This window comes from Vanessa cardui, chromosome 25 (genome assembly GCF_905220365.1).
Source record: "Vanessa cardui chromosome 25, ilVanCard2.1, whole genome shotgun sequence".
Lineage (NCBI taxonomy): Eukaryota > Metazoa > Arthropoda > Insecta > Lepidoptera > Nymphalidae > Vanessa > Vanessa cardui.
In genome coordinates, this window is record NC_061147.1 from 8,971,844 (window position 1) to 8,991,527 (window position 19,684).

General features: G+C 34.5%; 1 protein-coding gene across 1 annotated transcript in view; it reads left to right on the forward strand.

Annotated features, from left to right (window-relative positions):
* LOC124540436 (vinculin) overlaps nucleotides 1–19,684 on the forward strand; it is a 64,625-nt gene that overhangs the window by 16,243 nt on the left and 28,698 nt on the right. Inside the window, exon 2 of the mRNA XM_047117991.1 lies at nucleotides 19,401–19,508. Coding sequence (XP_046973947.1) covers nucleotides 19,401–19,508 — 108 coding nt within the window. The remainder of the gene's footprint in view (nucleotides 1–19,400; nucleotides 19,509–19,684) is intronic.

A 19,684-nucleotide genomic window follows, 5' to 3' on the forward strand; every position in this document is an offset into this window, starting at 1 on the left:
AATGGCGTCGTTTTTGGATAACCAAATTTTATGAGTAGACTATAATGTTTTCAATGGATTTAGGGTGCCTTTAGCGTTTTTCTGACCTCAAAGAAATGTCGCATTATGACCGACCTTGGCCTACAGCTCGGTCTAACATTTTTGTTTTATATACTTTTAGTAAATTATTAAATGTCATAATTTTGTTTACCATATACAAAGCTGTAATTGTTTATTACTTTATTTGATCAATATTTTTTTGTATGATATCTCAATATGAGTAACCAAGTTTATTAAAGCATTATCAACACTAAATTAAAATTCAAGCATTTATTAGTTTATGTAGTAATCATTGAAGTTCCACTGATGGGCAACGATCGTCTGTACTTTTTCTTATCTAGGGAGCCTGTACAATCACACGTTTCAATAAGTGTGTATGTCTAAGTAAGAAAACCTTCGTCAGTTTTCGAATTCATTCCTTTATCAAGTCTTAAACTATTACTTTTTTTTATGGTATAGGTTGGCGGACGAGCATATGGGCCACCTGATGGTAAGCGGTCACCATCACCCATAGACAATGACGCTGTAAGAAATATTAACTATTCTTTACATTGTCAATGTGCCACCAGCCTTGGGAACTAAGATGTTATGTCCCTTGTGCCTGTAGTTACACTGGCTTCACCTTTTGGATCTAAACATGGAATCATTGCGACGCAATATGCCATTTTCAATCGGTAAAGCAGGTTATCGCTCATACTGAGCACACGGAAATAGATCTTTACGTGACGTACCTTTTCTTACCCCGACTGTACATACTTCCTTATGACATATCCTTAAGCCTATCCAGGTATACCAGCACGAAATGTGTTATAAACACTTTACTTATTACATGGGGTTAGGGCTTCTGTGCAAGCCTCAGACAGGTATGTATTATTCATCATACATCATCAGATATTCTACCCCAAAACAGCAGTAATTATTGATTTCAATTAGACTCTGTTATTGACATTAATTAATATCCATTGTTTCGGTTTAAAGAGGAAGTGACCCAGTTTAACTTCAGTTTCAAGTGACTTAGTTGACAAGGTGATTGGCGATGTAAGCTGGTGAATATTTTTTAAAGCTCGCGTGCCTAGAAGTGACGACTTCTAAACAAGTAACCATTTTTACTTGGTGGTAGGGCTTAGTGCAAGCCCGTCTGGGTACGTACCACTCATCATTTATTCTACCGCCAAATAACAGTACTCAGTATTGTTGTGTTCCGGTTTGAAGGGTGAGTGAGCCAATGTAGAGGCACAAGAGACATGACATCTTAGTTCCCAAGGTTGGTGGCACATTGACAATGTAAGGGATTGTAATATTTCTTACAGCGTCATTGTCATTGCAATCTTCGATTTATTTTCTGGTCCAATCAACTGTAACCTCTTGATAAGACCTCTTTGTCAAATCTATAGCTAATAGTATGTGATTACTGTATGTAAATTTAATCCCATTTAGAATTATATTTTATATTATTGTATGTGTGTGTATTTGTTAGTATTTTGGTCAAACGATGTTCATGTGTTTTTTTTATTTGTGCAAGGTTTTCCCGGACGTTCTCAGGGTGTGTGATAAAGAATACTATCATTGAGCTAATTAAGCCAGTTAATTGGAAATAATGTAATATATTTCGTGTCAGGGTTTTAGTGATCTGCAGTATCAGGGCATGAAAGGAGGGGGCGGGGTCTGGGCAAAAATGGAGTGGAATCCCCTAATTATTAATATACAAATTCATTAAAACAATTTCAGTCAATCAGGCTATTTAATAATTTTTTTACAGGTGACCTTTTCTATTCTTTCTATATCTTCTTTTTGAATCATTAACTTCCGTTCATATTTTTTTTTATTCTATGGATTTATGCTATGTGCCCTCTCTTGTTGAAGCCCTGGGGCACTTATTGGGGTTGCCATCCCCTAAATCTCACCCTGTTCTTCACAAGACGACTTTGAAATAAAGTTGAAAATAACATAAAATTCCAAAGTCAAATGACATTTGAGTGGAGTCATCGTCAATATACGCGTAACACTTCGTAATCATGTCGTATTAACGCCCTCAAATACTCCCCCATTCGAAAGACTTATATCACCGTCACCCCCTTACGTCTTGCGCCCTTTAATTTGAAAATGAATTCGAGGAATCAACCTAACCTAACCTAAACTTATATTGTGTAAATTTGATAATGACGAGGATGAATGAAAATTAAACAAAATAATTACATATTAAATTACAACTAATCGTACGTTTATCTTTGGTATGTTATCGCCATGTATACAGATTATGTTTAGCATGCATTTTTTATCGTATACAAGTCGTTTCGTGCGATTTCACTCGCGATAAATATTCCTCATCTGATCCAAGTTGCGTGACGTTAAATTCCTATACGTTCCATAGGAATTACCCTATCGGACAACAAAATTATTTTTCAAATCCGAATGTTAGTTCAGAAATTATTCTTAATTGTATTCGTTTAAATTTAGAACAATATTTAGTATGGGACTGACGTGGTAAACAAGTAAAGGATTACCTTAATTGTGATTATAATCTAGTTCATTGACTTTGAATACTTTTAAGTTAAACTGTGTACTGTTGTGTCGAACAGTAGGCCTGTTCCTCGAACTTCAGAATGTTCACTTTCCCTGTCGATTATTATGGTGTTGTATTGTACCTAAAACTCTGTAGTGGTGCCTAACATTTTGACGAATAATAGTAAATCTATGTAAACTTAAAAAATCTCTACTTAATAAAAAACGGTAAAAAACTTTTAAGTTAAACGTGTTGTCTAAATGTGCAATGTAAACTAGAAAATAAGTAAATAGTTACTTACCTATTAACCTTAGTATGTGGTCCCGGTCATTACTCTCTCTGATGGTGGTGGTCGTCATAACATGAACTATGTCAGCGGCGGAATGGCGATTCATGAAAGAACACTAACACCCCTGGTGTTTTGCTTGGTAGGTAAACTAAGCAGCCCACGCCATAACAATTAGGTATTTTGAACTTTTAGTTCAAAAATATTTTAGTACTAGGCAGAATAGCTTTTACCCAAACGAACAAATAAACACCGTAAGGGTCGAGCTAAATAAAACGTGATATGCCTCTTTGTCTAACATAATTACATAAAAAGGACACGTATCAAAGTAGTATTTGAGTGTATGCAAGTTATTAAAATCTTGCGAGTGTATGCTGTGAGTTCTTACCAAATCGCACTGCAGGGGAATTTGTAAATCAGTATTCTGATGCAGTTACTATTTGTATCGAGTGTCTCGATAGTCTAATGGATTATTAGTAGCTTCTCAAGGAGGGTCCAAACCGTCTCGGAACAATGCTCAGTAGGTGTCTTCGATCTTGAAGTTTTCAGTGTTTAACTTTCCGTGCCTTGGAAGGATTTAAAGCTGTTGTTCCATAGAAAATGAGTGACAAATTAACTATTAACTAAGCATATGGCGTTAAATAAAATTTTGTAATTTTTTTTTATATAGTAAGTTGACCAGAGAGTGTTATACATAATATTAAATCCTAAAGTAAAATTAATTAAAGATGTAAGATAATTCATGAAATACATAAGTATATTAAATGTTGCTTCTCAATTATTTATATTCTGTTTGATTATTTACGGAATAATATTAATGATTTTGTGAAAAATACTTTTTTATACATATAGCATGTATAGTATATTAATAACTCTGCTGTGAGATAATGTATACACACATACATAGTTTTGCAACAAGATCCCAGAAAGCGTCAAAAAGCCTCTGTTGCCAAATAAAACAAAAAATGCAAAGAATGCTCGTGTGTGAAAATTCTAAAAATGTACAATTAGTGAGTTTATGGTTGATGCAAACCTTGGAAATGAAACGATGGCCTCGTGGCTATTTTATAATCTGTACTTTTAATGTTTATTACCTCACAACGTTTCACTGAGTGGACCGATTTTTTTGTTATAGTGTCAATAAGTAAGTGTAATGCTTCTATGTTGAATATAGGAATTTGATTTAACCAATATTTTTAACAAGGTCGGAAAAGTTGGATGATGATTCGAACGCGTGCATCTTAACGGGTGCATTGTAATGATTGCGGGTTCAAACTCAGACAAGCACCACTTTATATATATGTGCTTAATTTCTATTTATAATTCATCTCGTGAGGAAATCTGCATGTGTCTAATTTAATCGAAATTCTGCCCCATGTGCATTCCACCAACCCGCATCGGAACAGCGTGGTGGAATGTATACCAAACCCTCTCCTTAATGGGATGGCCTTAACCCAGCAGTGGGAAATTTACATGCTGTTACTTTACAATATTCAACTAGTTTTAGAAGAACCGGCAAGAAACTCAGTAGTTAAGTGTATTTCGATATTCAAAATTAAACCAATCAACTATCCACTTGATAAAAAAATCAAATATCGTAACAGTATTGCGGTTCTATAAATGAAAATATGTATGTCGTCTAATGCTGTTTGCTGCGGTCGGACAAGGGTACGCCGCGCCCTTTCACTGCGTCTGCCGCGCCTAAGGCGCTGTCTTCAAGGGCTTGGACTTTACTGCAGTAACGTTAAATGGTTAATGGAACCTGTCGCTTACAATAACACGCAAGCAAATGTTCTGTCACGTTTAGAAATTTCCAATTTATTTATATTTAAATTTAATAATCAGTTTTGGAAATCAGTAAAAGAGTCGTTAATGGTCACCTACTTGGCTAAAGACTTCTTTTATTGCTACGCTGATCCAATACTGTCTAGTGACCATCTATACTAATATTATAAATGTGAAAGGAACTCTGGATGTCCATCACGATCAAACCAATGAACCGAATTTGATGAAATTTTGTGCGAAGTCAACTCCAAGAAAAGACATAGGCTACTTTTTTTGGCTAACAAATGATAACCAACCCCTAAAACGCAGGCTAAGCTGTGGGTGACAACTGGTAACATATAAATTTGACACATGCACAATATGCCCATATCAAAATTCTGCGATGCTACCTCGGAGATTTCGCAATCTTTGGTATAGTTTTACAGATGTAACTTTGGGTCACGTAGGGTCATTTTGTATCAGCATTAATTAAAAAAAATAAGAAAGAAATAAACCCGTAACACAATCGCAACTAATCCTATCAATCAATAAACGCCACTCTGCCCCGCATTTCTAGTGACACGGAATAAACAATACACCGCTTTACCCTAACGGCTTATACAAATGCCGTGATTGTAGTTGTCTTGAACTCTGGAACGAAGATTTAGGATTAAATGGAATTTTATCTTGAAAAGTCTTGGTAAGAATTTTACGCTCTTATCATACTTGTTTTTTGGTATGGTATAGGTAGAACAAATGGATCAATAACAGCCTGTAAATGTACCACTGCTGGGCTAAGGTCTCTCCCTTTGAAAATAAGGTTTGAAGCATATTTCACCACGCTATTCCAATTACGGGTTGGTGGATTTAAATATGGCGGTATTTGAAATTAGACACATGCAGGTTTCCTCACGATGTTTTCCTTCGCCGAGCACGAGGTGAATTATAAACACAAATTAAGCATATGAAAATTCAGTGGTGCTTTCCTGGAATTTGAACCGACAGTCATCGGTTAAGATGCACGCGTTCTAATCACTGAGCTATCTCGGCTCTTTTACTTGAGTATGTTCAGAGAATTCTTGAATACGGAATGTCGATGGAAAATAAATTACGAAAAGTATAAATCGCTGAGTTACCCATACTGTAGTCTAATGCAATTATAATACATTGACTTATCTTTATGTGATCATTGTTTTTTATTTATTTATCCCTCTACATAATTGTATAGGTAAAGTAATTGCCTAATAAATAGGTTAGGCTTAAAACTAACTCCGCTTTCGAAAGTTAACGTCTGATTTTCGCGGTGAAATTTCAATGGACATTTTGAATTCTTGCCAAATTCGTATTGTATCGATTCAAATTCTAAACGAATGTGTAACTTAAACCAGCATTTGATTCAACAATACAATTTTGGGTTGAAATGTACGATTAATTATTGAGTAATCAAAATTGACGTATGGTATGTCCTAAAATATTCTTGGAATGTAATTTTACAAGATAAATTGAATTTGATTTGAATGATAAGTATGGTTATCTTATTCAAATAAAAGGAACGTGGTTCTTTGTATGGGATTATTTGGTAATGTTACCCACTAAACCTTTGCGTTCGCATAATACTGGAAATAACCCATCACGAGTATAAACGTCACCTTTGAAACTCTGCTCTGCTCTGCGGCGACAGTCAGTGGGATTCTATCAGATTGGACCAATCCAGGACTTTACCCGGGCCTTTCCTAACGGGTAGACGAAGTTCAAACATGATCAGTGGTTGCCTCAATTAGTTGGTGTGTTCGTTCTATTTTCGGCTAAGTAACTCACAAATTGTGATTTCGATTTCTGTCACTAGATGGCGGTTTTACCTTATGATACAAATCTCAGTAAAAATTAACGATATAAAAGAAGTAAATAACTGTAACCAGTTTATAAATAAATAATGGACAACATCACACACATTACTCTGATCCCAATGTCAGCACTTGTGTTATGGAAAATCTGAAGTAACGACGGTACCAACACCGAGACCATAATAACATAGAAAACTAATGAACGTATTCTACCGAATTCGATTCCGGACCGACTCGGTCCGGAATCGAACCCGGGACTTTGTGGTGGCTTATCCATTAAAATCGCACACACTATTCGACCACGGAGTTAGTCACACCGATTGTCACGAAATTTTGCATAAACATAGTTAGGTTACAGAAAAGGATAGAGGGTACTAACACCTGCCCCCTCCCACACGCGTGGAAACTAGTTTGTCCATAAAGAGCTACACATCAGATTAAAACGACCTCTACAGAAAGTGATTACGCTTTGAAACCGAAAGCTTACTGTTCTCAGGCACGTACGCCTCTTGCTTTGAACAATGTACATACAAGACTTAATTTATGTATGATTTTCTGGTTTAGTTAATACTTACGTCATTGATATTTTAATTGAAGGCAATACCTATTACTGGGATATTATTTCATTTTTGAACTTTTAAAAGTATAATTGCTATGTGCATGTCCAAATTTCATTAGGAGCTACGGAACTAAGTGTTTTCTATTTTGATCTGATTGTATATACATATACCTACATACCAAAATGAGGGTTAAGACGAACAAGCTGTATGCGTATGCTTTGTTTTAGGAAATCTTTCAATTACATAGCGTATAATTTGTCCAATGACGAGAATACCGTTAGGAAAGCACTTAGTCAATGGTTATAGCAATGTGACGTCAGAATGGCAGTTCAATAAAATAAAATGGTGCTTAGAGAGTCCTAGTAAAGAAAATAAAAACAGTTTTTCATGCACCGTGATGGGTATCAAATGGGTGTCAGGTTAATCTAAATCGAGTCTAAGAATCTAAGAGTCGAGATGGCCCAGTGGTAAGAACGCGCGCATCTTAACCGATGATTGCGGGTTCAAACCCAGGCAAACACCGCTGATGCGTGTCTTTATAATTCATCTCGTGCTCAGCGGTGAATGAAAACATCGTGAGGAAACCTGTATGTATCTAATTTCAAATACCGCCATATTTAAATCCGCCAACCCGCATTGGAACAGCGTGGTGGAATATGTTCCAAACCTTCTCCTCAAAGGGAGAGGAGGCCTTTAGCCCAGCAGTGGGATTTTACAGGCTGTTGTTGTTGTTGTTGTCATCTAAATATATCTTTTACTATTGATCTATACGACTTATATTCAATTGTTTCGATTCGTTGATTCCCTTGGGCGCTGTGACCACTCACCTTCAGGTGGCACATTTTCCTGTCCGCCTACTTGTTACATAAAAATAATCCGTTATGTTATTTGACATTACAAGTAGAGTATTGTATCTTAAATTTGTAAACAGTCGGCATTTCTTAGTGAGTTGGATTTTATTAACGTCATCTAAAATTAATTCTAAGAAAGAAATGACTAGTATTATAGATGATAACTCTTCTTGTGTATAGTGTTACAATAGTAGATTGTTTGCGTCGTCATTTAATATTCAATCAATGTTATTTTGTTTTTATATTAAACAAGTTAATGGCAAATGGGCCTACTTAAACATTAGCACTGTAAGAAATATTAAATGCACCACCAACCTTGGGTACTAAGATGTTGTATCCCTTGTGCCTGTAGTTACACTGACTCACTCATTCAGAACTGAACAATTTTAGTATTGTTGTTTTGGTCAATACATAGCTACATTTCATTAACATTTACCTTTATGTTCCGATGGCCCTTTTCGTCCCACTGAAATAACAATTTCTTAACAGACGAAGGTAATAAATTATACTATGTTCCAGATCCATTGATTCGTTTAATAACCGACAGTTGTGATTGGTTTATTTTTATAAATGGTAAATGAACTAATTATAGGAAGCTTACGTGACACAATTCCGTATAAAAACTCGTGAATGAATCTGATGTACGCCTATACGGCATGTTGCGTACGCGCACCTTATATGGCGCCTGCGCTCGCGCAACACACGTCAACGACGCCTGCCAGATATATAGCACGTGGGTTGATTATTGTTGAATATTGATTACATGTCATAAATTTAATCTATATATATTTTTTAATTTATTATCTGTGGTCGAAATTTAAAAAAGGACTCATTATAATATGAACCCACTAATTCAACTAATATTATAAATTCGGAAGTTTGTGAGGATGTATGTACGGATATTTGTTACTCTTTCACTTAAAAAACCACTGGACAGATTCGGATGAAATTTTTACAGTTATATAGATTATACAGAATAACACATAGGCTACAATTTATAATGATTTTATTTTATTTGGTCATTATATAACGATACATATAATATACCCGTGCGAAGACGGGGCGGGTCGCCAGTATGTTCTTTTGTAGTTGTTTCTAAATGCGCAACTCCAGATGATCTTATATAACTTTCTTTCTCAATAAATTGGCAGTCTCAAGTAAAAATATTATTTGTAACTAGTTGTGCCCTCAACTTCGAGCGCGTTTTATTTTTTGCAGATTTAACTATATCTCTTAAATTCTGTATTAATCAGCTCTTGTGGTATTAAGTCGTCAGTGGGAGGCTCTCGTGCGAAGGCCGCACGCGGTATTGGACTCTTATATTTAGGTACTAGCTGTGCCCGCAACCTTGGACGCCTTTTGAACATACTAAAAATATATATATATTTTAGCCTAAATTACTCCCTATTATATCAGTTATTTGCCAGTGGAAGTCCTGTCAAAATCGGTCCAGCCGGTCCAGAGATCAGTGGGAACAAACAGACAGAAAATAAATTGTAAAAAACATATTTTGGTGTATGTTATGTGGTGCATGTTATGTGTGGTGTAGTTAAAAGCGGTTATTTCAATATTACAAACAGACTCTCAAACTTTAATATATGTATAGGTAGGCCTTTAAGCGTTGAGAATGCTTGCTCAAACAATCTGTCAACTATTATGTATTAATATCGAGTATCAATGACATACCGAGCATTATAAATTCAAATTGTCATAATATCACGATAGTCGTTAGGTCGTTTGTGTTATGAGAGCAAATATTTACGCAGTTACGTCATCAACAATGATATTCTAATAAACAGATATGTTATACCCATACTACCCAGACTAATCAACAGAAAAAAGTGTGCCGCGCCGGGGACCGTTCATTTTACATTTCGTTACAAGTAAAAAGGATAGCTTGATATAAACAATAAGTAAAAGGGATAACTAGATGTTTTAATTACGCAAAACGTATTACTACGTAATTATGATGCATTATAACGTATTACTACGTAAAACGACTAAAGGCAAACGTCTCAATTAGGACGTTTTCTAGTCTTCACTTTTTGCGCGTTAATGACATATCTGTTTACTAGAACATCATTGGTCATCAATATATGTTCACCCGCCCCGACTTCGGACGGGTACAATACTGATACTAAATATACTTTATAGTTTATTTATTTAGTAAGTAACTAACAGCCTGGTAAATTGCCCACAGCTGGGCTAAGGCCTCTCCCTTTAAGGAGATGGTTTGGAACATATTCCACCACGTTGTTCCAATGCGGGTCGGTGGAATGCACATGTGGCTGAATTTCGATCAAATTAGACACATGGTTTCCTCACGATGTTTTCCTTCACCGCCGAGCACGAGATAATTTATAAATACAAATTAAGCACATATATATAGTGGTGCTTGCCTTGGTTTGAACCCGAAATCATCGGTTAAGATGCACGCGTTCTAACCACTGGGCCACTTTATTTTTTTACGTCACATTACAAACTTCCAAAAATTAAAGTGTTTCTTTACTATATTGTCAAATATGTCATATACAATAACCTATCTCTCGAATCACTCTATCTATTAAAAAAAACCGCATCAAAACACGTTGCGTTTTAAAGATTTAAGCATATAAAGGGACATACCGACAGAGAAAGCGACTTTGTTTTATACTATGTAGTGATTAGCTGTTAACCGCGGCTTTGCTTGCGTAGAATATGAATATGTTTACAAATTAGTCTTAAAATATTACGTTGACGATTGGTATACAAAGAAGTCTTACCTCTTTGATTCCCAAAAAGTAGCCTATGCCCTTTCTCAAAGTCTAGACTATTTGTAAACTAAAGTTCTTTTAAATCGTTCCAGTAGTTTTGGCGTGACAGACAGACAGACAGAGTTACTTTCGCATTTATAATATTAGTTTGATTTATTTCAAGTTATTGAGTCTGGTATGGTTAAGAACTTATCATGAGACCTCTGCTTAAAATAATCCGCTTAACTGAGTTTATAGGAAATATTAGTTCTTTTGACGACTTCCGTGGTCGAGTGGTGTTTACACCGGTTTTCGTGGGTACGCCACTCTGAAGTCCCGGGTTCGATTCCCGGCCGAGTCGATGTAGAAAATTTTTATTAGTTTTCTATGTTGTCTTGGGTCTGGGTGTTTGTGGTACCTTCGTTACTTCTGATTTTCTATAACACAAGTGCTTTACCTGCTTACATTGGGATTGAAGTAATATATCCCATCAAAAACATAAATGAAAAATAAGAGCCAAGTTCAGTGTTATGAAATATACCTTGGTTTTTGACTTCAACGACAAAAAAAGTGAGAACTAAATGGGTGCCAAGTTCCATTATCTTTCCTGAAATTAATTTTATATTACATAAAATAACATTTCTCCTTATAACTTAGAATAATGTAGTGTAGACTAAGGTCTGACTGAAGCCACAAAAGTGGCTCCAAATAGTTCGTGTAAAATTACACACGGTGCTACTCGCCAGTTCTGTTACCTGAACTTGGCTGACACGCTGCCGCGTGTGATAGATGTGATGTTGTCCAATATTTATTTATTTACTTTAGGTCATTTTTCACTGGTCTCGGTTGTCCACGGGGTTGGTTCTGTATGTCGAAATTTCCAGAACGAAAACGTTGAAACCAAAAACTTACCGTGCTTTCTTTTGCGACACGAGAATTGTAAATCATTAATATTTCGAGCTGTTTCTGCAGCACTGGTGCAACGGTAGAACTCGTATTCGTAAATATACCGATTTTTCTTGTTTTCCATTGTGCGTTAATAAGCAACGCTAAAGAAATAATAATATGGAAAAACAAATGACTGTTTTCTAAACTCAAACGTACCAGCTAAATGAATTTATAAATTTGAATTTGGAATTCTTAACCAAAGAGGTGATATTTCAGATTAAACTAATTTCATATGTAAGGACCTAATAATAATTTGTATGTCATTTTGTATGTCTTCACGTCTAATGACATTATATAGAGCACAGGATTGAGAGATTTACAACTATGTTATGTATATACATAGTAAAATTTATCACTTTGATGGAATCAGTGATAATTATTGTATATACATGAGACGTAAGGATAAGCTTATAAAGCCCAGTTTCCGACTCCGCGAAGTCAATAAATCCTTCTTGGAGCAAGTTCGAATACTTTTCTTTAATAAAATTTCATAGATATTATTTCAGTGTAACTACAGGCTCAAGGGACATAACATCTTAGTTCCCAAGGTTGATGGCGCATTGACGATGTAAGGAATAGTTAATATTTCTTACAGCGTCATTGTCTATGGGTGACGGTGACCACTTACCATCAGGTGGCCCATATGCTCGTCCGCCAACCTATACCATAAAAAAAGATATTGTTGACTTTGCTGATCCATTTAAAAAAATACGTTAATAAATAAAGCAATTGATTGAAACACTAGATTATACAGATGATAAAAAGCGTGCTTATTACCCGATGACTTCAAGGCAGGATATACTATTTTTAGCAATCAGAAGGAAAAATAATTAAAAATATATATATAGTATATATTTTTAATAGCTAATTTAATTAAAAATATTGAGACTTGACACTCTTACCGACCGACGACTGATGACAAAGTGACCTGCAGTCTATCGAGCGATCGTTTTTATACGAGTCGGAAAGTACGCCAACTACCCTCAATAAGTTCGGCTTATACTATATATACAATTGTATTTTAGTTAATTATGTAACATTATATCTTAAATGTTGGAAAAGAGTAACAATTCTAAACTACATGACTATGTCCGTATTATACCCTACTAGTTATCACCCGCAGTTTCGTTAGGGTTTTTGGAATGGTCGTAGCCCATGTCTTGAGGTTCAAGCTTGCTTTACTCAAAATTCCATCAAATTCAGTTCATTGGTTTGGCTGTAAAGCAGACTTAAAGGCAGACAGATATACTATTACTTTCGTATTTTTTATAAGTACAGATATTTGATATCAACTAATGAATACTAAACAAGCGGCCAGCCATATTCAAGATGGGCAGATGAGCTAATGTCAGCGGCTGGCCAGGAATGGATGGTAATTGCCAGGGATAGAGATAGATGGACTTCCTTGGAGGAGACTTTTACCCGTAGGGGGCCCACACAATAATACAATAGTACCCGAAATGCTCAATAATTAAATAAGATCGTTCTTTTTTTTCCATGTTGTTGTATTATACATATTTTGTTGATTTTTTGAATTACAATTTTGTGTGGAATTAAATAAAGCTCTTATAATAATAATGAATACTAGAAAACCGAAGTTGATTCGTAAAAACTGACCGTAAAAATATCTCAAAATAAAATTGGCAGTGCAAAATTCGCGGTGGAAAAAGCAACGTGGTTTGTGTAATCGTTAGTTAAGCAGTCTGCAGCCCGAGGCGCTAAACAAACGGGAGGGGAGCGCCGAGGGGGTATTTAATGTCGAGATATGATGCACGTAACGTTGTACCGGCTCTAGCGTGGATGAACGACTTCGAAATGTTAAAACAATCGCTTTCACATGCGATTCAGATATCCTTGTTATAATTTACCTTGATTTTTAACTATACATTTTTAGTAGTGTAGTATACGGGCTCTTAAGGGGACTACAGGAGCTAATTGCCCTTGAGAATCACGCGCACACACTTACACTAACGACAAAAACGGCATGTCCCCGCGCGAACTACGCTTAGCGATGCGGCGAGGTTACGCCTCAATATTCCAATAGATGGCGCCGAACCGCCGCGCGCCGCGCCGAGCGAAAGCGAAGCGAAGTCAATTCTATCAATTCTATCAATCATAGATTTCATAAAAATAGACAGGACAACAGAATTATTTTAATTTCTTTGTGTCATTTAAAAAATTATGATAAAATTAAACTGAATTAATTAAACTTAAATTATTATTATTTTATGTACAAAAAATAGTTAATTTAAACAGTTTTTTCTTTAATTTTTACTGTATCAATTCAATTAGTTGTAATACAAAATATTAAATCGTACCTATTTTTAAATTTTGTAAGTTTGTTAAGCGATTTATTAAATAAAATTGGAACTTTTCGTAATTTGTACACTGACAAAAAGCGTAGAGTTTGTTCGTTTTACTAATATCGGTACACAAAGAAAAAAAATTAAGTTAAAAAAGTCAGCATCAAAAAGTTACTATAAAAATAAAATCGTCAAGTCGGTTTAGTAGAATTATTGGTTAACTCGGTCAATCACAGTGGGTTTAGTCATAAATCTCATAAAAATAGTTTGGATATTAGAATTATTTGTATTGTTTTTGACTGATATTTGAAATAAAACTGATTCAATTAAATTCAAATATTTTTATTTATTTTTGGTTTAACAAAAAACAAATAAATTTCGTTTAAATTTTTTTATTAAAATATTTTTTTTAATTATTCGTTCGTCGTCGTTCGTTATTAAAATATCTTGGATACTTGCAATCAATATGTCACCCACTTTCACTGAAGCTACGAGCTAAAATTTTTCAATTGATACTATTTCCAATCTTTAAAAAATATTGAATTACGTGTATGACATTTCTAAATATTTTAGTTCTTTGGTTCACAACAATTACATATTTCAAGATGGCCCAGTGGGTAGAACGCGCGCATCTTATTGCGGGTTCAAACCCAGGCAAGCACCACTAAATATTCATGTGATGTGCTAATTTGTATTTTTTTTTTTTTATTATTAAATTTCATCCATACATAACTATATTTCCTATTATAAACAAAATTGATAAAATTAAACTCTAACGTAATAGAAATAGCTTCCGTGTTATTTTTTTTCGATTTTCTTAATTCTGAAAAAATAAATGCATAGTTGTTAGGAATTAAATTTTAATAATTATAAAATATATATATATTTTTAAATATAGTCCTTTAAAAATAATAAAATTTTAGTTCAGAGTGCGGGGATCGAACCCGCACATTCTTCTTGGACTTGCTTGCATTGACCAAATACTCCATGGTGATTGTAAGATCTGTCGAAAAATCTGATTCTATGCGAACTAATTGCATTGTTTTTAATAAATGTTTCCAAATCATATGTTCGACTTTTTAATTTATATGAACGTTTTTTAGTTTTCTTCACAGATTGTACTTTATTTCCCATGTTTACAAAATTAAACTTTATAAAAAATAACTTAACAAAAAAATAAATGGCTAACTACAACTAGACTATTTTAACTTAATATATTTATTAACATAAAAGAATAATATTCGACAATTAATTTACAATTAAAATTACACAAAAATAAAATCTACGAGATTTTATTCGCAACGATGCGCTGAAAAGAGCGACACGTCTGTATAGCAACAGGCCTCGGCCGGCAGTGTCTGTACGAGGCGCTCACGCACACATGCTTACGCATTTTGGTCGAAAATAAGAAAATCTGATTTAAAAAAAAATCTATTGATTTTACTAAATAATTAAGATAATAAATTTTTAGTATATTGTTTGTAGAATAATCTGACAAAAGACCAAAATTATTGAAGGTATATAAGTGTAGTTAAAAAACAAAAAAAGACTTTTTTAGAGGTAACTTTGCGATTTTTTTCTATCGTACCAAATTAATTACATCATGTTTTCAACACAATTAATAACTAGCATCTATCCTGAAGATTAACATATATTTTTTTCATTTGGTTTATTGCATTGGATTATATACTTTTTGGCATTTTAAAACTTGCATTTAGCTCATGTAGTCCCCTTAATCATCACATAGTATAAAATGAAGTCGCTTACAGCTGTCTATATTGGGAATAATGATAAAGAAACTACGACTTCATGAATCATTACATTTAGAATAATGATATAAAGCCGAGATTGCCAGTGGTTAGAAGGGGTGGATCTTAACTGGGTTCAAATCCAGGCAAATACCACTATATATATATATATATATATATATATATATATATATATATATATATATATATATATATATATATATATATATATATATATATATATATATATATATATATATGTGATTAATTTGTGTTTATAATTCATCTCGTGCTCGGCGGTGAAGGAAAACATCGTGAGGAAACCTGCATGTGTCTAATTTCATCGAAATTCGGTCACACGTGCACTCCACCAACCCACATCCCACATTGGAATAGCGTGGTGGAATATGTTCCAAACCCTCTCCTTAATGGAAGAGGAGGCCTTAACCCAGCAGTGGGAAATTTACAGGCTGTTATTTACTTTACCGCTGTCTATCTCTATGCATGCTTAGATCTTTCAAATTACACAACGAATTTTGAAGCTGTTTTTATTAATATATAGATTGATTCAAGAGAAAGGCTTATACGTATAATACATGCACAATATAGTACAGAATTACTGAAAAACTGTGAACATTGTAAGACAGTCTGCAGTATATTTAGTATTAGCATTGCAACCGTGCGAAGCCGGGCCGCACGCTAGTTTTTAAATAAACTTTAAGGCATTTTGATTTTGGTACAGTATTGCTAAGTGTTATATGGCGGTAGGTTGATATGATCTACACAGACCGGCTCGCACAAAGTCCTATTACAAAGCAAACATTACTTATGAGTAAAGCTTTCAAAGCTCTTCCCGTTTGTATGAAACGTATAAGGTCGCTTGTGTTGAGCTTCGTATACAATCTTATCTATCGGTTAAACTATTCGTTTCTTGTATATGCCAACGGGGTATTATTTAAGTGCCATTATTTTTAGTTTTTTCATTCTAATAAATAAATAAAAATATAAATATGAGACAACATCACATACATTACTCTGATCCCAATGTAAGTAGCTGAAGCACTTGTGTTATGGAAATCAGAAGTAACGACGGTACCCAAGACAACATAGAAAACTAATGATAATCTACATCGACTCGGCCGGGAATCGAACCCGGGACCTCAGAGTAGCGTACCCATGAAAACCGGTGTACACACCACTCGACCGTGGAGGTCGTTAATAGTTATTCTTCTTCAAACATAATCTTTTGGATCCCCGATTTTACACGGTGGCTGAGAGTCCAAGTCTTCGTGAGATCCATCGAAATCGAATAGGAAGGCAATTTCACACTACCGGATACCTAAACGGCTGACGTGTATTCCTAGGTTTTTAACAGCCTGTAAATATTCCACTATTAGGTTAAGGATTATGATTGTAAAATATTTCATCACGCTGCTCCACTACCTGTTGGAGGATAGATATGAGTTATAAACACAAATTCATCACTTAAAAATTCTGTGGTGCTTGGCTAGATCCGAAGCAGCAATCATCGGTTAAAATGCACGCGTTCTGAACACAGAGACATCTCTGCTCTTAGTTTACACACAACTTCCAAACAACTGTGAAGTTTTTGGACAAAAGAGTTTCAATAGTAGTAATAGAATGTAAAGTAACAGCCTGTACATTTCCCACTGCTGAGATAAGGCCTCCTCCTCCATTAAGATGCACGCGTTCTAACCACTGGGCCATCTCATCTCAGTTTCAATAATACTTATACGGGGTTTAATCGAGGCACATCTGGATCTGCTTACAAATTCAATCAGTAGACCAACCAATCAATGTCTAAGCTTTTATTATAAAGATACATATAGTTATATTATTTCATCTTTGCTGACTGTGGAGCGATTTGTTTCCTCAGTAATGACTATATTTGTCTCGTAAGGAGCTCGCCCTTCGATAGCAAGGTCGTTGACAGTAATGACTCATTGCGTTAACGAGATTCTATCGAGAATAATTATGCACACTATCATACTATCACATACCTAACTGCTACTTGGAAGGAATTGTTCTAGAAAGTCCTTTGCATGCGATGCGAGTGAAATGTTAACTTTAAAAATCGAATTTGTTTTTGACGTATTATTGTTAAGTAAACTATGTAGAACAAATATTCTATTCTAGCTTCAGTTCTATTCCTTTAATATGTTTTATTGTACCTTATTTATATGGAGGGTTTGATTATTTGATGACGGATAATATATATATACATATATGTGTTTATTGGATATTATTTTAAGTTAATTTTGTGGAAATTTTTAAGAGCGATCTTTAGTACGAATTCGTTTATGTTCGAATACGAATTTCCCCAAACGTCCTCTCTGGTCATTTTATTTCGGTTGCTTTGAAATAAATTCCTACTTTTTATACATTTTTGGAAAGCATAGAAAACGGGCATGTTTTTAAAATAATCTGCAGACCAAGTTCGATACTGATATTTTTTGATATTAAGGCAGTTTTGAGAAAAAAAAATTGAAATCGAGAGTTTTTTCTCGCATTTTTAAATTTGGACAGATAATTATTATTTAAACAATGAAAAATATCCAGTACTTAATCATTTTTTTTATAAAAAGGAAGAAAAAGATTGATTTATATTGTTTAAATAAATTTTTGAAGTTGCAGTTGAGAAATTTGGAAAAAAGCTAAAAAACGCGATAACTCAAAAATGGTTAATTTTTGAGTTATCGTGTCTAGTGACACATATGGGGGTTCAAATTATTGCAAATAGTCACCCCTATCACCTCCTAACGGGAATACGTCGAGTTACCAATAACCCTGTATATATACTTGTATTCAACTTGCAAGAGAGTAACAACTGAGTTAAGTGTCGGTTGGTCTCGGCAGAATCTACAGTCAGAACCGGTGCTAGCTTTTGATGCAGTTTTCTAAAATGATGATTCAAGACTGCTTGTAAAAGCCTACTTAAATAAAGTATATTTTAATTTGATTAGATTTGCTGAAAGTTCAATTCGATTACATAAATAATTTAATTTTCGATACTGAAAATGGCTTAATTGACTATGCCAGGGAAAATTTATCAGAGGATAAGGTTATAGCTGCACCAATAATTAAGTAATGCTGTTAAAAGGCAGCCTTTGCCAGAGAAATTTAATAGATAAATGTGTCAAGCATGAACCAGGAAAATAACGATGCTTAAAAATATTCACAGAAAATAATTAAATTTCAGTCATGTTTTTGATTTGTTAAATCTGCAAAGTAAGACCAAATACTTTGATATAAAAAAATAATATTGACTTACCTTCAGAAGAAATTAATCGGCCTTTTCAAGCATTTGAAAAATGCTCATGTCATGAAACTAACCGTTTTCAAGATGTATCAAAATTTGACTGATTCATTGGTGTAGTGGCAGAAAATAATGCCCCAGATCCCGAGAATTTAGATTGAAACCCTTAGACCATATAATAAAAATCATTGGCATTTTCCGCCTAAAAATGTCTACTAATAGCCCATTGTTATTTGGAAGAGTTTACACTTCCGTGCCTTGGATCTGCTGAATGGTCCGGCGCGTGAACCCTTACCAGTCCGGTCCAGTCCAAGATGCGCTATCCCATTGGATGACGAGACTGAGAAAATCTTTGGTGCATCCATTTTTGTGGACTATTATATGTCAAATGTACCATATTGTCTTTTAGCTGGTGTCTCTTCAGATTGCTTGCTTTGGCTGAAGCCGGCCAAATCATTGTCAATATTATCAGCAAAAGTCATTAATTTTAAAGAATTAAACTTATCTCTACGTTTATCAATATTTCAACGACTTCTCTGTTTCAGGTCTCTCGTCTGGTGATACTTCATGAAGAGGCAGAAGATGGCAACGCCATGCCCGACCTGGCTCGGCCGGTGCAGGCCGTGTCGCTGGCTGTTAATAACTTAGTCAAGGTATGTTACTTTAATTAGGTATTATTAGATAATATTTATTACAAAGTCTGCAATATCTTAAGTATGTAGATATCAGGCTAGTAGCTGATTTGCTATAATTGTTCAATGTTGGTGTCAAGAATTTGTACATATGTTCTGTTTGGAAAAGTGTAAATTAGGATCATGATTTGTGAACA